Source organism: Haplochromis burtoni, unplaced genomic scaffold (genome assembly GCF_018398535.1).
Source record: "Haplochromis burtoni strain Fernald_Lab_line unplaced genomic scaffold, NCSU_Asbu1 Contig_252, whole genome shotgun sequence".
NCBI classification, from domain to species: Eukaryota; Metazoa; Chordata; class Actinopteri; order Cichliformes; family Cichlidae; genus Haplochromis; species Haplochromis burtoni.
Genome location: NW_024582613.1, coordinates 162,900 through 182,155, shown reverse-complemented (window position 1 = coordinate 182,155; position 19,256 = coordinate 162,900). Strand labels below are relative to the sequence as shown.

The window sequence follows — 19,256 nt, the reverse complement described above, 5'->3', positions numbered from 1 at the left end:
TTCCCCTCCCAACCCACCCACCCCCGTTACTCTGTCTGCTTCAGGCTGTGTAAAGTAGAAACAGAGCATGGGTCTCATTACTCAAATGCAGCAGATTTCAAGAGAGAATGTTTACAAAGTTCACAGGATGGTTACCAGAAGGGGTGGCAGATTATTGGGGACATTAAAGCGGTTTCCATTTTTACATACAAGAGCAGGATGTTAAAAATTAAGCATATCAATACTGCACACCTCATAAATTTCAGGCAGCAAAGGGTGGCTTAATACGTAACAGGAAAAAAATGCATTCCATGGCCAAAGTGAGATGTAAAACCGCTGCCACTTACCTCAGTCTTTCCTTGGCTTTTTTTTTTTTTTTTTTTTTTAAATATTACAGCCGAGCTGGAGAAGCAGAAGGGGGTAGTGAGGCCCAGCATGTCGCAGAGCTCTGGCCTGAAGAAGGAAGCAGGCAATGGGAACATGAACCGGGCCAGTCTGGATGATAGCTACGCCATGGGTGAGGGCCTGAAGAGGAGCGCCCTCAGCAGCTCCCTTAGAGATCTCTCTGAAGCAGGTATAGCCAAAACATCTTTGCTTTTACTAGCTGGGAGAAGTACACTCCTTCTGTCATCCACATCTTTATGATGATATCAAGGGGATAAAAATAGCAAAATGTTGTTTCACAGCACCATACCTTCTTCTTCCCTTTAAATCCATAATCTAACACCCCCTCCCTCCCCCCTCCCCCATGACTGGATGGTTTGGTCTGGACGGTGTTTCCTGTCAGTGTTGCGCCTCTTTTGTACTCAGCATACTTTGTTTTAGAGAGACCTCAACTTTCCACAGCTCAAAGACTGAAAACGGACCTGTTTAAGAAGAGGTTTAGCAATGCAGATTTTTTCTTTTCACTGATTGATGAAACCAACAGGCAGGTGTCACCCCTGTTCATTTGGATGATTTATTATGAGCAGTTTTTTTTCCCCCATTTGTGTTTTCATCATCACTTTATTTCCTGTTATTTAGCACTTTTGCATTTGTTTAATCCAAAGACATTCCTTACAATCTGTTCTGTTTTAATCAGCAATCATGTCTCATTTCCTCATCTGTATGTTTATAAACAACACCATTCTTAAGCAGCAACGAGATGAAGACTTAGTTTCTGTCTTGGTGTTAAGAATCACGTCATACCCATGAATATCAGTGTTTAACACAGCTGCTGTGTCTCTGAAGCAAGAATACATTTCATTCATTACAGATAACAGCTTTGTGAAGTTATCAGGTGATTAACTTGATAAGAAAATGAAATCCAGTCGGGGGTCTGCCTCACTTGTTGGTAATACGATATGCTTTGTTCTTATGATCACTACCTGAATGGGAAATGATAGATCAGACAGTGAAGGAGTCTGTAGCAGAAGTCCATCTGCCCTCCTGTCTCCTTTGTTTTTTCAGTGCAGGACGTGGCATGTTAGTGGGGTCACTTTGGTTAAGTGTTTTTTATTTTGTTTTGTTTTTTCCTTTCCTGCCATGTGACATTTCATGTGTATTTACTGTGTTCTGCCCATACACATCAGGTATTCTCCTGTTTATGTGTAATTATTGGTCATATATCATTGGCTGAGTGTGCCTAACGATGGCAAAAGTGCTCTGTCCACCTTCAGACCTTTATATGCCTGTACATTCCATGTGCAGCAACCACTGTATTGCTTTTGATGTCTCCTCTGCGACTGTCACCGAGACTGGCTTTCTTGCCGACACTGACCTGGATGAAAATCTGCATCTTGCGACAACATTAAAAATAAGTTGTCGAATTTCTCGGAGGAAAAATAAAAACCGATAAAAAAAATAATAAAATCTGGGAAAATTCTGGTGAAGCAACAGTCCTGCTTGAGGTTTTTAGAAATAGCGGCTGTGTTTTGGTAAAACTTGACTGTGGACTTTTTTCCTTGTTCTGTGAAGACTCGATGGTCATGGAGTCTGTATTTATTGAGATTTATGATAATACATTCAAACATCTTTAGGTATTGCTTGACTCAGCCTCCGTATTGCGATTTAAGAACAAAATAGCTGAAATTTGAACCTGAGTGAAGATGTGCCTTCCCCATAAAGAAAACCACAGTACCACCTGTCAACCACCACCTTCTCAGACCTGAATGCCCTCCCCCCTACCTGCCCATATTTGGATCTTACTCACAGTCACAATCCACTGCACTGCCCCCTATGGGACTGGTGGGCGGCCTAAACGTGTGTAGTCGATCCAGAAGTGCTGTCGATCTCTAATCTCTGGTATTGCATGTCTCGGGCAGGCAAGCGTGGGCGTCGCAGCAGTGCAGGATCACTAGACAGCAATGTGGAAGTAAGTTGGAAGCAGCTGGTATCCAAGCTATTCTCTATGTGATGATGTGCACTGTGAAACACTCAACTTTATTTTTGGTCTTACACCTTCTTTGCTTCATAGACTCAGTCCATTTGTTTGGATCATTTATTTTTCTTCCTGGGATGCCTTATAACCTGCTTGCCTCAGTTAGTGTGCATGCGTGGGTTGCCTGCCTCTGATCCTGCCCCTTTTTTGGAAGCCAGAGAATTTCCCTGATTTGGTCATGTTATATGACCAATATACACTTTACCTTCAAACAAGCATGACTCTACTAATGCCTCCTCTGAACCCTCCCCTTGTCGCCTGTCTCTGTCTTTCATTCAATCACATCCAAGCGGTTTTCATTTGGTTCTTCTCTTTGGCAGGGTCGTAGCTCTGAAAGACACTAGGAAACTGTACACCCTCTCCAGCCTCTCTCCCTGTCTGGGTCTTTCTGTTTTTCTCTTATCCACAACCTCTCTTAAATGATGTAAGTTTCAGGGTGGAATGTAGCCTTCCTAGCCAGGGGTCTAGCAATGGGTTTCACATGGACTTAGAAAGATGTGGATTTCATTCATTCATATTTCACTCATTTCATGTGTCCATTAGTTCATGTGTCCAGTTGTAGTCTTGGACGCTGTAAATTTCATTCTGCTTTCAAAGGCATCTTGTGGTCTTTCTCCAGTCTTAGATGAAGCATGTGCCAAAGGAAAAGCCTTTTTTTAGGAGAGTCACACCTGGATATCGAGTAATGTTGGACCCAAAACATGGGGAAAAGTGTCCAGGCGTGTTGAGAAGTCTGCACATGAGCGCCTAGTTCCTCCTGCCTTCTGTCTTCTAGATGAATGCTACTGTGTGGATGACGAGTTTGCCTGCCCCACCCTCTGCATGTGGAAACTATGCCTCATTTGATTATAACACGTTGCATGTGTGACTCTTAGAGGGGTTGGCACATTGACTACAGTGAAGAAGTTTTTTTTCTTAACTTCCTTAATGTAATGATCTATATTTCTAACAGTATTTATTTAATTTCTCTTGTTGCAGATTTACTGTATGTCAAGGCAGTTAGTTCCCTTACAGCAAACCTTTTTTTGGATTTAAGCTCCCTTCATCGTGAGGTCTTTTTCCCAAGCTAAAATTTTCCTAGTGTTGGTGCTGCCTCTCATGAAAACATTTTTGGTTTCTCATTTGCATGTCCTATAACATTTTGCTACTTGTTTATCTGAAAAAAAGAAAACTGTGAATTCATCCTGCTGGTGCCTTGTAGCTATAATTTAGTGTAGGTGTTCTGCAGTAGCGCAGTGTCTCACAGACGCACTGTTACCTTGTTTTTTTCCCTCCTGCAGGGGTCCATCATTAGCAGTCCACACACACGAAGGAGAGCCAACACGCCTCGCGAGAGCGTGCCCCGCGGCCATCCATCCATCCCTAACTCGGCATCGACTTCCATCCTCGGGTCGCTCTTTGGCAGCAAGCGAGGGAAACCGCCGTCTCAGAGCCACCCTCCTTTCCCCCAACCTGGTCACCCCACTCTCATATCGCACAAGCCCCACCCGACCAACCTCCATCACACGGCGCAGGTGGTGCACGCAGTGCAGACCCAACACCACGGCCACCATCCCCAGTACTGCACGCAGAATCCCCCGCCTTACCACCACCACCACCACTACCACCCCCCACCTCACACGCAGTACCACCAGCACCCAGCCTACTCCTCACACGCACACCAACACGGCCATTCGCAGCACGGCCATTACAGCCAGCATTCCCACCACACCTCGCACTCGCAGCACTCTCACCACCACAGTCAGCAAGTGGGTTCGGCGCCTGGCGGACCCAAACCCAAACACAGTGGCATCAGCACCGTAGTGTGATGCTCCTAACTCAGAGAGGAGAAGCAAGGAGGGAACTTATTGAAGAAGGGACATTTGCTTACACCAAAGGGACTGACAGCATAACTCTATGGCCTGTCCACTGTGTTTCTGCTGCTGTGATGGAAACCAATCACATGCAGCCACCTTTTTTCACTTCCAGGTCCAATAAATATATGCAGGATGGATATTGGACTCAAATCTTCCACTAAGGGCCTTTACTAGCTTGCCTGATCAGGGACTTTGGTCCCATCGGGGTTTTGGGTGTACTGGGTATGGGTGGGGTTCTGCACAGGAAGATGCTCTTTGTTTTCCACAAACACCATCCGGCCGTGACAGCTGAGGAGAAAATAGGCTTTCTCACCAAGCTTCTCCCTGCTACTCCATTCCCTCAATAACCTGTCTTACCTTCACGTAACCACGGGGAAAAGATGGCCTGAGACGAAAACTCAGCTGACTGTTTTCTCTGTCGCAATGACATCACTTGTCGTGCTCAGCCTTTAGGAAGTCAGTTTTTCAAATCTTTGGTTTTGCGGATCCCAACATCATCTGAATGCTATTTGTTGTTGCCTCCTGTAGAGCTCATATGTAGTGAAAAACCTAGATGTAATCATTTCACACTAAATTAAATCAAAGGACAGGTGAAGAACTTGACTGAGTCAGTCATAGTAGTTCTAGTGCTGTATTTACTGTAGATGACAGCTATATGTGTTGTCTCCTAGCTCTCATAAATAAATGTGCCAATTATTACTGCATAATCTATTTAGTCAAGACTTCATGTACAGTATATTGTGTGTAAAGTAATTTGTAAGATTATACTTGCAATTATTATCAGCAAAAATGAACTTTATCAGTATTATACTGACTCTATGGTAACAGGATGTAGATCTGAAAGGAGTGAACTCCCATTTAGTCCGGCTGTTAATCTATTCTGGAATTTTTGCCTTTCCAAATGGATTAGAAAGAGTCTCTGGATGGCAGCTGTTGCATATGGGCCTCAAAATGCTGTGCAGTCACAGCTGAAGCTTCAAAGCAGACTCCACTTGTCAACTTTAGGAGCCGATAAAGTAGGTCGCTCGTTAGCTCTGCTTCCTTCCAATATTGTGGCTGCATAAGACGTAACGTAGTGAAGAATAACAGCGAAAAAGGCATTTCCAATGCTACGTGGCTCTGTTTCTGTTACAAAAGCAAAGTGCTGGACATGTTAAGTCTGTTGCCTTTAACATGTGCAACATCTGCCTCCTTGACTCTCAAAATCAGAAACATTTCTTAGCTCTTCTTTTTGCCTTGTTTAGAATATTTTTTTATTCACCAGGATTCGGTGAGTGAATAAAATCAGTTCTTACATAGTGAAGTATTTTTTCATCTTTTTTTCTATTATATGTGCAATATCTTTGTACTGATTTTGTACATTAAGAACAAGCAAGGTGTCCCTCCTATCTGTGCATTTTTCGTGTCGCGTCATTATTTATTTATTTTGGTTTTTTTGACCCCTGTCAAGAGTCTTTTCTCAGTAAATTAATGTCTGGCTGTCCTCACGGTCTCATTAGAGGTACAGACTTGGAGTTCAGTGGAATGTCAAGTAAGTGATAATTTTGCATGTAATGTTGTTGATGTGAGGCTATCCTCTGCACATTGTATAACAAGTCAGTGTTACCATAGCAAGTTAAGTGCAATCATGTTCAGAAAATGCAGACTTGTACTGAAAGTGGAGGTCTCTTATCTTGTCGTCAGGACAAGATTCAGGTGAAAAAAGAGAAATCTTTTTTTTTTTTCCATTCAAAATAAGGAAAAATATATAAATATATATATAATACTTACACAGTTCACAGTGGAAAGAAGAATGTGTGTATATATTTTAATAAAAGGGAATATACTTCTCCTTGGGCTGAACAGAAATATTTTGCTGGATAAGCACATTTGAAAGAACACTTTCATTGTTTTCAGGAAATGCAGTTACAATATACAAAAATGCAAACTGAAGAAACAAACTGGGTATATGTAAAGAATAACTTTCTACATTCTACAAATAAAAGTCTATTCTAGTGTGTAAATTAGTGACAGTAAACTGTTTGTCCCGATATTCAGGTTGTAAATGTATTTTAACATTCACGAAGAAAAACCATCGCCATAAGTCAGGCTTACTCTCACACGTTTGTACTCATGTGACTTAAGACGGACATATCACATACTGGACATTAATGATCAGCTGAATGTGTCGCTCCACTGATATCATATCTTTGCTATAACTCTGATATCTTGGGATGATTTGAAACTGTTTAATTTGTTTATTTTTTTGGTGTGTGTTGTAGTTCTTCAAATGTCTACAGTCATTCTTTGCGAGAAAGTACCCCGGCAATGCACTGCATGGATCTGATGCATCATGTGTCCTATTCACTGTGAGCTAATGGGGGGATTCAAAAAAAAGTTGGCCTATGAATTTTGACTTCTCCTTTGGTTTTGATTAGGTTGGAATTTTCAGATGTTGATGTGTTCTTGTTGTTCCATGTTAGCCTGGTAGTTACTAAAGCTCAGCATGCATTTCATCAACAAAGCCATTGTGTAAATTATAAACATGAAGAACATTGCACTTCCTTAGCTGAGGGCTTTCATCGTGTAAATACGGGATTTTGATGTGCAAACAGATGAGCTGCTTGGCTTAGAGGGTTTATCTTTATGACGCTGTTAAGGGACCAAGACTGGGGCTTAAAGGAGATGTACATAATGTGTATAGGATCAGTACTCTATTCTCAAGTTAAGATCAGGATGTATATACATCACCTCATGGATGGATGTGAGGGGTGATATATGAACATATCGACTGTCTCTGCCTCCAGCAGTGGTGAACTGACATTTGCTGTAGAAATCAAAAACAGACTGTTAGGAAGTTTCCTGCCATTTACATCCAGCTCTCTTTTCATACGTACAGCCCAGCGTACACACAGACAGATGACACACATCCTGCTGCAAGCTGTTCAGTCTGGCGTGAGACACATTATAAAAAAAGGAGGAGAGAGGAATGGCCTCATTTATATGTGCATTCTGTTTGTACAGTGAATAGTCAGTCAGTAAGACCCCAGTTATTGTAAAACTTCAACTGTGACAATGTTGAACGCAAAATAAACAAATATATGACTTATGGTATACGTGTGTCGTTTGTTGTGACTCCATGGTTAATACAAATCAATCTGTCTTCCCCCTTTTTTTCGGGCCGGGCATTTCACATTAGGGTCTTATCCTTAGCCTCTCATATCTCCCACTTTCCACTAGTGTTTTGGTGTTTCCACTAGAGGACATGAATAAAAATGACATGAGATCTGAAAATCTGTGCCATGACACCACCTATGGGTGAAAAGTATACACAGTTCTCACAAAGATCAGCCTGTGAAAATGGTTGTGCCTACACTTACCTTTCAGCTTTAAACCAGTTTTGTAAATCTGAATGTGACACTCTCACTGTCCATTCTGCTTTGTAGCTCAACATTTCCATTAAGAAGCGTTTTCTCCTTGCCCTCGAGCTCAAACAGTGTTAGGTTTCCAAAAAATTTCTTATGTGCATTCTAATCCTCACAAAGCTTTTCATGCTCAGAGCTGTAATTTGCCGCAAAATGCCCCTCGTGCCCTCAGCATCGCTGTGGACGCTAGTAATAAACACTCTGTGGGAGAGTTTCAGTTGGCCCCGCCACTATTTTAGTAGATAAGAGTTTATCTCTTTTAAGCAGATGGATTTCCTTCATGTCGTAGGCGCTATAACCGTTTGTCATTGGTGGAATCCTCAAACTGATGCCGTTCTGTATTACGCGCGTGATTATTGTGAGCTTAGCAGCACGTCCGTTACAAAACAGGGATACCTCGACATGGGGAGCATTTCTGAAATATTCTCGGGCTCAGGTTTTGCACTGGACTAGGACGGTGGCAGTATGATGACATTTAAAGATGACTGGCACTCTGGAAGGTTTGTAAATTGTATATATCTATATTTAATGGGAGGTTATTCCTTCTTAATATTTTTTTCTAAAACTTCAGGCTATCCATGAACAATTGAATTCACCTTACACATTATTTCACTCATACACATTAAAATTTCGGTCTCTATAGCATCTTCTAAACCATTTTACATGAGACATTTTCACATTAAGCAGTTTTATTATACTTCAATCTTTTTCTGATCCTATAGGATGATCTTCAGTTTGAGCTTAGTGTTCTTCCACGTCCTGGTAACACACAGTATCATTAAGCCTTGCCACTGTTCAACCCTCGGGCCTGCTGGACTGGTAGTTAACTGCAGCGCTTTAAACCTCGTGGAGGTGCCTAATCTGCCCTCCGACACCACAGAGCTCCATTTGCAGAACAACCGGCTCACCTCGGTGTCTCCAGGCCTGTTTGACAGATATACTGGGCTGAACAAGGTTTCCCTGTCCAAGAACCCTTTCCACTGCGATTGTCAAATTCACTACCTGAGGAACTGGTTGCTGAAGAACAGGGCTATTGTTTTGAAGGAGCCCGTTTGCTTCAGTCCAAGCTCTGTGTCTAACAAAGCCATCACCGAACTTAGTGACGACTACTTTTCTCACTGCGCTGTTGCAAACTGCACTAATGGGATATACAACATCATAATAGGAGTAGCGCTATGCTGCCTCATTGTTCTGCTTCTGTGGAGCTTGAGTCTGGCCAGAAATTCCAATTTCACTCTGGATATAGATGAGAGACACTCAGGATTCGAGGCAGACTCCTTACGTTCACTGAAGCCCAAACACAGGAAGAGACTGCACACTGGACTATCAGAGGTCAGTGTCGACTCAGAGTCTCTCGGTCATACGGAGGATCTAGAAAGGCCGCTTCTCAACATGGAGTTACTGCCACAAGTTTTGGATGCGTTGCACAAGAAGCACAATATAAAGATAAAGGCTACCTGAGTGATCTTAGTCCACTAGAGTTACTCTTAAAGATTAAAGGGAACCCTAAAATATCCTGGCTTTTTGAAATAAAATGCACATAATAGTAGCCATTGGCTTGCTTGCCTAAATCATTTTTCCTTTAATAAATAAAAATCCTCTGCTGGTAAGTGTCTTGTCCTTGACTTTTCACTCCTTTATTCATGTTTTCGCACCTTAAACTATAACAGACCCTTAATTGTCCTTTAAGTCCTGAAGGATTAAACTCTGAACATTTTGGTTATTTTGTAGATGATGCATCAAAAGTCAGTTTTGTTTTTTGTTTTTTTAAGTCATCTGAACTTTCTTTGCAGTCATGTTTTAGTGGAATATACTATACCTTTCAGTATTTCAGCTTCTTTAGTCATTATCACCCAGTTGTGCAATTTACAAATCATTTGAACCCTTTGCTCCTTTGACCACCGCATGTAGGTCCAAGTCCAAACCAATGCATTTCAGCTTTTAGCTTCTCCAACAAAACAAGGGCAAAATCTTTCATGATTCAGCAAACAAGAATTCCTTGGGGAGACACATTTTGTTTCTTTGTTTTCTTTTAATCAGAGAACCCTTTAAACATTTGACATTTTTAAATGCACCAGAACATTTTCTGACTTGTTGTGCGAAAGTTGTTCATTACAGTTACCCTAACCTTACTCTGACCCTAACACATTTATCGGTCTGCTCAAAAAATTTAACGAACGCTAGAAAAACACATATCGGCTCTTTAAATAGTCAAGTTGAAACAAACACACATATACTAACAGACACTGCGTAACATCTTGAGAGTAAAATTAAATGACTCATTGAAAACCGAAATCAACCCCCTCGTGTGCTAGATTCAAAATTACACCAAAAAGCAAAGTTAAAAACTGTTCTCCTAGTTTTCTGAGCAGTATTTACATACAGTATACACGTATAAATTTGTCTTACAAGTGGTCTGTCAGTTATACTAAGAATGACCTAAATTATAACAACCATGTTATGAAAGGGTGATATGGTAACACAAAGATGAAAGGCTGATCTGTGCAAAAACTGGTCAAGGCTGTCGAAACTGAAACTGTCAAGACAGTGCTATTAGAGGAAAAAAAAAATTGCACATCGAACAGTTGTTTTAAAGATACAAGAATTACTCTTATATTCATGCATAGATTTACCATGACAAATGGGTAAACAAATAGCTAAAAATGCAATAACAAAAGGTCACCGTAAGAATAAAGATTAAATGTTAATATGCTTCTTAAAAACACTGTCATTAGCTTGTAAATAAATATAGGATGGCTTCAGGGTTTGTAACAATCTAGAACAGTAGTTTTATCTAACAAAGATACTTAATAAGGTCAAATAAGGCAGTTCTTACACATTTCCTTATTGGAAAAAAAAAGAAACAGGTAATGACTATCAGAAAAAACAACAGTTATTTAATCTTTTTCCCCTCTGAAATCTCCTTTATTGTTAAAATTTTAGATGACCTATATTATGTCAATGCCCTGTCAGGTTTTTAAACAAAGTCCACAGTGTTAGGCTTCTAGAGGTCTGAACATGAAGTGGTACTACCAGTTTAATGCTCGCTTTCCCTCCCTTTCCCCCTGCTTGGATCTCCATGACCACACGAAGCCTGTTGGCTCAAAATACTACTGAGGCACAAACTTTTCTTGCTCAAAGATGAGATCAACAGCTTCTGCCACATCCTGCACGATATGGCCTGGCTCCACGAGACCAGGGTCAAATATGAAGTCCCGGTGCCCGTGGAACACAGTCTCCTTGATGCAGTGATTTGCATCAGACGGCACCTCTGCGTTGGGGTTATACACCCCTGTACAGACTAGGACAGACTTACAGGAAGTAGCAGAGGGCAGAGCGAGCTCGCTTTCCCACAGGCTGTCAATCTCTTCCTCCCTGGGCACTGCCGTGGTGGACCCAGTGGCAGACACCATCTTAGCAACAGCTTTGGGGTTTTTTCTCGCAACTCTCTCCTCCAGGTAGCGGTTGTACAGATTGGCTCCATAGATGTCAGTCATGAGGTTATCCCTAAAAATGCAGAAGAAAAGGGTATTACTCTGTGCCCCAGGCAGCATGCATGAAGTTGACCTATATATCAGTACATGTTGAAATGTGTGTGGTTTTTTCCTGGTGCTGAGTGCAAGTCACATGAATTAGAACAAACAATCAGCTAAAAAAAAAAAAGCTGAAGTGAAACATGCAAGTCCCCAAATTAAAGCACGACAGAATGACATGCTAACTAACACACGTAAGCATTTAAAAGCAAACAGTTTTCTCATCAAATTATTAGCAACATTTCAGTAAAATCTTCTTTTGATAGCCTATCTGTCTATCAGACATCATGATAAGTGAGTTCTGGTCTTATGTTAAGTATAAAGGCAAAACAGAGTTAAAAGCTGGTGTCTCACCCTATAGCATATAGGGAAGTAACGGGAAGTTCCCACTGCCTCTGCATGGCCTGGCTTCTGATGAGGTACTCTGCAAAATGGTAAGTCAGCTCACTGGGTTTTCCCATAAGAGCCTCATACTTCAGATCTTTGCCGGTTATCTTCTTGTAGATGTTCTCTAGGCACACAAGAAATGTTCCATGGCCAAACCTGGAACAAAATGAGACGGTGAAAGACAGATATGTCAGTACACTGATTTGATTACTTGAAAGACTGTTTTAGTTTCTTAAGTACAATTTTTTTAAAAAACATTTTATATAAAAAGACAGCTTTTTGTAACGTTTACCGAGGAGAATGTGCCTCAGCCATCCACATGAGGTCCATGTTGCAGGCCAGCAGGTGAAGTTGAGGAGTGTTTTGGGTTTGGTGACTACTACCGAGGTTACCATTGGTCAACAGAACGTCAACTATCAGCTGCAGGTTGGTTTCCCATCGGATCGGCTCGCCGAACAAAACCACAGCTGTTTGTGGAATTCAAAGATTAGAACAGCGTTCATCAAAATTGCAAGAATTTCAAAACTATCAAAGCAGATGTTAGTAAGTGTACCATGTCAATGACGAAAGATAAACGTTTAATTTGAGAAGAGCCAACTATTTTTACCTTCAATTTTCGGAAGGCTGACAACAGGATTGGACTACATTTAAAGAAGGGAAATTAAAGTTATGACATTATATTATACATATCTCCAACATCATGTTTGTGCACCAGATTGTAAAATCTCACCGGCAATTTTGGTCTCCTGTTGTGATCCACCATGTCCAGCAATGGGTACGATTCTCTAAGCATATCAATACTGATTACATTCTTAAAGCCCACACTAAAGACAGAACGTTAAGGAGAAATGAAGAAGTAATACTCAAGTTTAAATGTAAATATATAAATTATATTGTAAATTTAAACAAAGCAGATTTCTAGGATACTTTTTAGCAATTTCCAGGACAGGTCCTTGTCCTGACACCAAGACACACTTGTCATGGAACTTCTTAAACATCCTCAGGGGACTATGGGACATGATAACTTGGTCTTGTGTGATCTGAAAATAGCACAGTTGTAGTGAGGTTAATAGCAAAGGAGTCAGGTGAGACCAAATTATCCAAAAATAATCAGAGATAAAACGTAACAACTTCAGTTTCAGTACTGTGCACAAGTCTCAAGCCACCACCCATTTCTTTACATTTTGCTTCCAAAGAGCCAGATTTTCTTGAACACTGACTTCGTTTTTACTCATTTTCAGTCCAGTCCTTTTACCTGAACATTTCCAAAATAATAATTGTTGTTGTCATTCATTCAAGCATTAAAAAAAGGGCCGAACTCAAGAGATGAACTAGTGTTTTATATCTACAGGTTAGCAAATGGACAATTTTCAGTCTTCAGCCTATGTTGAAAAAAAAAACAAATCAAACAAAGGTGGCGATAGCAAATATTGACTTTAAAGCTTGTTAGAATTGTACAAACTCTGTACAAACATGTGTGTTTGTACAGAGTTTGTACATTGTGCATCTTTCAATAAAATTATGCATCCATTTCTTATTTTCCTAGAAAATTATTATTTCTTAAATAAGGGTAAACTGAAAAAGTTTTGAATGCACTGCATGCACACACCAAAGAGCAGGGGATACACCCTTAACACCATTAAAACTTGCACAGGAATTTAAAACTCACAGGCACTCCCAGTATGTGAGAGAGCTGGTCCGCTTTTGTTTGTCTGAGGCAATTCCCTGCATTTGTGACAAAAACAACTGGCACCACAAACTGTCCCTGAGAGTCGACCAACTTCTCAAATGCTTTTGTTGCCGCAGGGATTGGCATCCTCCCTCTGACAAGCACGCCATCAATGTCGAACAACAGCCCAAATCTTGGCTGTGGCTGCAGAAGGGAAGGACAGACACACACTGATCAGCCAAACAAATAAGAACTTTTTTAAGCGGGGAAACAACATGAGTGATTAATAGCAGGCAAATTAAGTAGAATAACGGTTCACTGAATAACCAATGGGTTTGAATGATGTCTTAAAAAGGATAATCTATTACTCTGCACAGTATGACATTTCCAATGACACTGATCATTTATTATTTTACATAACTTAAATTCTTTGTAGGCAATCATCATTATCATCGTGTAAGAATGATAACAACTGGTTTCTATTTGACGTCAACGTGGGAGACAGGAATCTATAGTGAGAACTGCTATGGTGACACAGCAGTACACAGGCCTGTTAGCATATTACAATCAATCTTACAGTATCCCAAATCTCAAAATTCTTTCCCCCCCTGGAGCTGGGACTAATTAAAACAAAGAAAGAACACAGTGTATCAGTGCTTGTTTTTCTCATGGTGGGAGGGGGGGCAAAAATACAGCGAGCTACATCTGCTGCTGCCCCTGATGTCAGCGCCTCTGTTGTTTCATCCCTGAGCGCATCCACAGCTGAGAAAGTTGCGAGCAACCCCGCACGCCACGTCGATACGATACATTGTAACAAAAAAACAATGCGAGAGAACAACAAACAAAGTACCGCCTTGTTATCAGTGTCAACGACATGTTGTTTGCCAGAGCCCGAAGCAACAGCAACAGCTCGAACCGTACCTTGCTATTAGACTGAGTTCCGCAAAGCCCGCACCGAGAACCGACAATCCCAGCTTTACGACTGGCTTGGCGGTTACTCAGGGTGTACAAACCCCGGTAAAACGGCAGGAGTCCCCTCATCTCCTTTACTTACCCACCGGGTTAATGAAGAAAAAACAAAATAGACAATAATGTGTAAATCTAAACCCCTTAAGAAGCGTGAGCCGGCTCGCACCGGCCGCGCTGGCTGGCTGGTTGGTTGGGCTTGTTTTCTCTCATATATTTTCTCGCCTATAATTTGACTGGTTGAGACCCGATGACGACATATGAGGAGTAGGAGGGTCTTTTGCTGCATCTCTGCCGGAAGGAGCTGCATCTGCACCGCAACCCCCGCTGCCATTTTAGACACCGAGGTGGAGCTTTCCATTTCTTGTACGCACAAGACACGCATGGATCACAGAGGCCGCAGAGTAAAGACAACATAGGAGAACTCATTGATCACCGCTCCTTGTCATTCCGGATCAAGTATATGTACAGCAGAGAGCTCAAAATGGATGCGGGTGAATCTTATTTAGCAATGACAAACACACAAATAGCTCGGTTTAGTTGCTGATGTCACATGCAGGAGTACGTCGAGTCCAAAAATTGCCAGGAATGTGCTGCAGGAAGCCTGATAGGCAAAAGCGATCCATCCAGTGAGGGAGTGTTTAACCATTTCTTAGTGGAAGAAATATGCCTGCTCATGTTAAACACGTAGTTTTCTGGATATAATACTGCAGATGCAGACTAACAACATGTCTAGATTAATATAAAATACAAGATCCAGTTTTGCATGTTGTTTAATACCACAATAATCTGTAGGTTATCTAGCAGATAATCCTTTATGTGAACTTCTAGGACACAAGCAGCAGATCAAAAGTTATCAGCGTCCCACATCTTGCGCAAGATGTTCAGACGAGTTGAGAACAGAAGCATCTGTAAAGATAAAGTGTGGCAAAACGAGCTGTGGAACATGTTGCAAAAGAAATCAGACAAGAAGATCCTCCCCGTGCTCCTCCAGCTTTATTGATAGTTTAAAATTACATTTCTATTTTCTAGGACTTCAGTTGCACTTTCCTTCCGACTTAAAAACTGAGTACAAGCAAATGGTATTTATACAGTAGTCTAAGTGATATTGTACAAAAATAACATTTTTGATTTTCTGTGAAAACATTTTTCATTCCCAAATAACTCCTAATTCTGCCGTTCTGACAACTGTTGATGTTAAGTTTTGCCAAGGTAAAAAAAAAAAAATTCCAAAGCCATTTTAAAAGGAAAAGTCTGCCTTGGACTACCGTGTTACTTAAATTGTAAACAGATTTCTATAAAAGAGCATGTTCCTTTTAACAACTCCAAAATTTTTATATCTTAGTAATATAACATGTAGTTTGTTATCGCCCACTTAGCTGCTGTAGGGCTGAAATGCATCATGTTATGAACTGTTTCCATGTCATACTCTCTTGGCCAACTCATATCCCACTAAAACAAACCAAAATGACCATACATGGAAGTTTGGTTTCCATTTACTCCCTTCTTCTATCTCATTTTACTGAGATACACTTCCACAAGCTCAGAGGTCCTATAGATTCCCATATGTTTAGTCCCGTTTATTCATCATCTCTGGTCACCAGTGGCTTGGAAAGGGGGGTTCTTTAACAAAGCATTATACATAACACCGCTACCAAACTAAAACATTTTTTGTATTGAATGCAGAAAGATATTTTTTTCACCCCTTTCTTTGTATTACATGTCGAGAGGCTCACTGGCCTGGGACTAGCCTCTGTTAGCCAACCTTTGGCCAGTGAAGAGGATTCAGAGAAAATAATACAACCAACCATCAATCTGAAAAAAGGAGGGGCAACAGAGGGCACTGATTATGCGGTGGCTTCAATGGTGCACTCTTTTGCCAGGTGGCCTGCCTTTCCGCAGTTGTAGCAGTTAGTCTCGCTTGCTTTACTGCAGTGTACAGCAACGTGACCAATCTCACCACACCTGAAAAAGAAAGAATGTGGCGAGTGTGATAAAAGCAGACTGTAAAATTAACACAGAAGTATACCTAAAGATTAGAATTGGAGGGCTTCAAAATAGTAGAAATTTGGTCAAACTGTAGCACCAGGCTTGCTTCTCCAAACAGAACCATATTTACCTGTAACATTTCACCTTATCGCACAGCTTCTGGATGTGGCCAAACCCACCGCAGGAGTAGCACTTCTGCTCATTGGCGTGATCGCAGTCACGGGCCATGTGACCAGCTTTCCCGCAAGTGTAGCAGAGCTGCTCTCTCTCCTTTTTGGGCTCCTTGCAGTCCCTGGAAATGTGACCACTCCTGTGGCAGTTGTAGCACGCTGATCAGGGGGGGGGAAAAACGATTAAAAAAAAACAACATTTCTGGGAAAGATTGGTACCAAGTAAAACTGAAAAAAACAATTTGAATTCACACCATCCTCAGTTTGGTCACAGTCCCTGGCCATGTGTCCTTGGTCTCCACACCGATAACAGAACAGCTCTGTAATGACACAGATAGATAAGCAAAGCAGAAAACTACAAGAATCAACCTTTTCCTTTCATTTTCACCCATGCCTTCTATAACTAAATCCAGTTTATATTGGGTGTGGCAAGAATAGTATAGTACCCTTGCCTCGTCCTCGTCCCCTGCCACGGCCACGCGAACCACTGGCATTAGGGCAGTGCTTGACCCAATGTCCAGAGCGGCCACATCCAAAGCACTCACTGTTGCTGCTCATCTCCATTACCTTCAAGAAAAAACAAAACAGAAATTAGTTAACACATCGTTTCATGTACTCAATGATCCTTATGAACACTGACTTTCAGTTGTTTTTCAGTTGTTCGCTTTAGCTTTTGTGTCAATTTCAACAAAGACCCCCTTTTCCCCCCTTGGAGAATGTGGCTATCATCTTTGGCACTCTCCAAACTTCCAGTTTTGATGTGACCATCAAGTCCAACTTAAGCCTTTGAGAGGTACATGTATGGACATTATGTGACCATCAAGTCCAACTTAAGCCTTTGAGAGGTACATGTATGGACATTGTAGATGAAAGAAATGCCCTTTACTGGTGCTAAATTTGGATACCAGTTTGTGTTACATTCTATAGATGACAGTTTAAGTTTAGAATGAAGTTTAAATGTGAAATCTGCACATTAATCTAAGTCCATCTCTATGTGCAGACCACTATTTCACATTTATATTGTCAAAAAAATCTTGCAATTTAATTGATGAAACAATTTAAGGCTAAACAAAAAAAAATTCTGCCATAAATACCTAACATCAAAAAGTACATGAATATAACAAAAATAATAATGACTTTCAAGGGTGGACAAAGTAGGCTAACTCTTATTGTCTCATGTTTGAAATTGCTTATGCCAGTGTCAAACAACTTTACCACACAACTGAAACACAGTTACTACAGGAGTCATTCTAGTATAATGACTACGGGGTGGGGTCTAATCTAAAATCAAACAATAGTTTTTGTTTTTTTCTTCTTCCAAGCTCTAGTCTATCATAACTGACCACCAGACTACACTGAACTACTAAGCTAACTTACAAGGCTTCCTCAGCGAGATCATGCTGTAATTGCCCTAGGTCAAACTTCTGTTTGCTGATAGTGCTGAAGATATTCAAATCAGGAAGAATGTGAGTTAATGAGTAATCAATTCTCGCGTATTACCCACCCAAAAGAAGACCTGGGGACACAAAATGACTCCGATAGATTTTATTGACTTTGCATACAGTGAAACGTGTTTCCTTTTTGCTTTACTGTCCATCCAAGTGTCCGTCCCACTTCAACTTTCGTCACTAAACGCCTTCTAAAATTTCGTATAACGTTTATCTACGGGCCACATGGGGACACCCAAAGCGCCTCGATTTGATGGAGAAAGCCGTGATGAAGTAATCCTCGTTAAAACAATCAATTTAATGCCACCCACTGCTGACTGCTACGTAAATAACCACGAAAGCATGCTTACTTAGAAAGCTAGCTTCAGAGGCCAGCATGTCGCATCGTTGATTTGTTGATTTAACGCCTTCAAAGATACCAGCAAACTCGAGGTACAAACAATAGCACGATATCCCGAGTCGTTTAAAAAAATAACTATGTCTGTTAAATGTACATATCTGACTACATGTTTCAGAAATATTTTGCGCTTCCAAAACAGAAATCAAATACCAAAGGTTGAAGCTACGCTAACACGGGCCTAGTCACGTTGATTTTTCTGCGTACTCGCGAGACACCAATGCTGCTGGCTAGTACATGCTAGCACACCACCACACGACCACGATCAAGAAGCACGGTTCAGTCGACGATCAGTCCTCTTTCCCCATATAGAAAAGTGTCTCACCCACCGTTACAGCTATACATTTTCACAATACATTGTTTTCGCGGGCATTTGAGTAAATTTACCATAAGTATAAAATTTCCCGCGCAGGGAGCAAACACCAAAGTCGTTGTGACGAGCTAGCATTAGCGGGCCTGACCAAGATCCCGACGCTCCGTTAATGAGTCTAAACTAAACCAGTGCGTATTTAAAAACTAAAGAAAATTCGTTTAAACGCTCAAGTAACGGTTAACATCAATCTTAACATGCCTTAGTTTCAAAGTTAAAAGATATACAACGTAAATTGATGAAAGTATTTTAATATCGTTTTATCGCTTACCTTGATGGCTACCTAGCTATGTCAGTGTTTACGCCTCCTTCTTTGCGCTACATGCGGTGCGAGCAGGAGTTCCTGAATTGTCATTCAACGTATCCATTAAAAGCTCGCACAGTCATTGGTCGACTACTCTGCGAGCGGCCAATCAGACATGAGAGGCTCTGGACACCGCCTCTGCGAATCAGCCAATCGTGGCTTTAGAACGGTCCCTTTTCCCTTAATCGACTGACCTTATTTTTCCCCCCTCTTCATGTTCAACATTTAAAAGCATCTTATTAAAACAAACGCTAGAGAATGTTATAGTCTTCGCTTTACCTGCACTACACTCCTCACACAAGAGGACAACACAGCGCTTTTATTAACTATTAATAATACGTTCTTCAAAAATTAACCACATGTGA

At 41.1% G+C, this 19,256-nt stretch overlaps 4 protein-coding genes across 11 annotated transcripts in view; 2 read left to right on the top strand and 2 right to left on the bottom strand.

Annotated features, from left to right (window-relative positions):
- The window catches only part of LOC102305730 (IQ motif and SEC7 domain-containing protein 1), a 94,255-nt gene extending 86,908 nt beyond the window's left edge, over nucleotides 1-7,347 (top strand). For 6 of the 7 annotated variants that reach the window (XM_005938978.3, XM_005938979.3, XM_005938981.3 and 3 more), the window contains 3 exons: nucleotides 377-553; nucleotides 2,283-2,332; nucleotides 3,679-7,347. In XM_005938978.3, coding sequence (XP_005939040.1) covers nucleotides 377-553; nucleotides 2,283-2,332; nucleotides 3,679-4,206 — 755 coding nt within the window. In that variant the 3' untranslated portion in view covers nucleotides 4,207-7,347. The remainder of the gene's footprint in view (nucleotides 1-376; nucleotides 554-2,282; nucleotides 2,333-3,678) is intronic. The other variant, XM_005938984.3, reaches the window with a different exon arrangement.
- A 267-nt stretch (nucleotides 7,348-7,614) lies between these two features.
- gp9 (glycoprotein IX (platelet)) lies at nucleotides 7,615-15,482 on the top strand. Its single transcript, XM_005938986.3, has 2 exons — nucleotides 7,615-8,158; nucleotides 8,381-15,482. The coding sequence occupies exons 1-2, from the start codon at nucleotides 8,124-8,126 to the stop codon at nucleotides 9,117-9,119; spliced, it is 774 nt and encodes a 257-aa protein (XP_005939048.1). The 5' UTR covers nucleotides 7,615-8,123; the 3' UTR covers nucleotides 9,120-15,482.
- On the bottom strand, nucleotides 9,671-15,075 carry LOC102307795 (haloacid dehalogenase-like hydrolase domain-containing 5). The gene is made up of 8 exons (XM_014338952.2): nucleotides 14,169-15,075; nucleotides 13,248-13,451; nucleotides 12,506-12,618; nucleotides 12,309-12,402; nucleotides 12,186-12,219; nucleotides 11,871-12,045; nucleotides 11,546-11,734; nucleotides 9,671-11,165 (listed from the first exon to the last, which is right to left on the bottom strand). The coding sequence occupies exons 1-8, from the start codon at nucleotides 14,286-14,288 to the stop codon at nucleotides 10,769-10,771; spliced, it is 1,326 nt and encodes a 441-aa protein (XP_014194438.1). The 5' UTR covers nucleotides 14,289-15,075; the 3' UTR covers nucleotides 9,671-10,768.
- Nucleotides 15,193-18,982, bottom strand: cnbpa (CCHC-type zinc finger, nucleic acid binding protein a). Of its 2 annotated transcripts, none has more exons than XM_005938992.2 (5): nucleotides 18,859-18,982; nucleotides 16,819-16,939; nucleotides 16,627-16,692; nucleotides 16,333-16,531; nucleotides 15,193-16,178 (listed from the first exon to the last, which is right to left on the bottom strand). In XM_005938992.2, the coding sequence occupies exons 2-5, from the start codon at nucleotides 16,934-16,936 to the stop codon at nucleotides 16,061-16,063; spliced, it is 501 nt and encodes a 166-aa protein (XP_005939054.1). In that variant the 5' UTR covers nucleotides 16,937-16,939; nucleotides 18,859-18,982; the 3' UTR covers nucleotides 15,193-16,060. The 2 variants fall into 2 exon arrangements, with proteins under 2 accessions (XP_005939054.1, XP_005939055.1); XM_005938993.3 differs by having other exon boundaries at nucleotides 16,825-16,939.
- Nucleotides 18,983-19,256: the final 274 nt, after the last annotated feature.

Coding starts and splice junctions, on each gene's coding strand:
- cnbpa (XM_005938992.2), bottom strand. CDS start 16,936: ATGGAGATGAGCAGCAACAGTGAGTGCTTTGGATGTGGCCGCTCTGGA. Junction 16,693..16,818: donor GGGACGAGGACGAGGCAAGG/GTACTATACTAT, acceptor GTGTCATTACAG/AGCTGTTCTGTTATCGGTGT. Junction 16,532..16,626: donor CTGTGACCAAACTGAGGATG/GTGTGAATTCAA, acceptor CCCCCTGATCAG/CGTGCTACAACTGCCACAGG.
- gp9 (XM_005938986.3), top strand. CDS start 8,124: ATGATGACATTTAAAGATGACTGGCACTCTGGAAG. Junction 8,159..8,380: donor GATGACTGGCACTCTGGAAG/GTTTGTAAATTG, acceptor CTGATCCTATAG/GATGATCTTCAGTTTGAGCT.
- LOC102307795 (XM_014338952.2), bottom strand. CDS start 14,288: ATGAGGGGACTCCTGCCGTTTTACCGGGGTTTGTACACCCTGAGTAAC. Junction 12,619..13,247: donor CTCACATACTGGGAGTGCCT/GTGAGTTTTAAA, acceptor TGCTATTTTCAG/ATCACACAAGACCAAGTTAT. Junction 12,403..12,505: donor GTCCTGGAAATTGCTAAAAA/GTATCCTAGAAA, acceptor TTCTGTCTTTAG/TGTGGGCTTTAAGAATGTAA.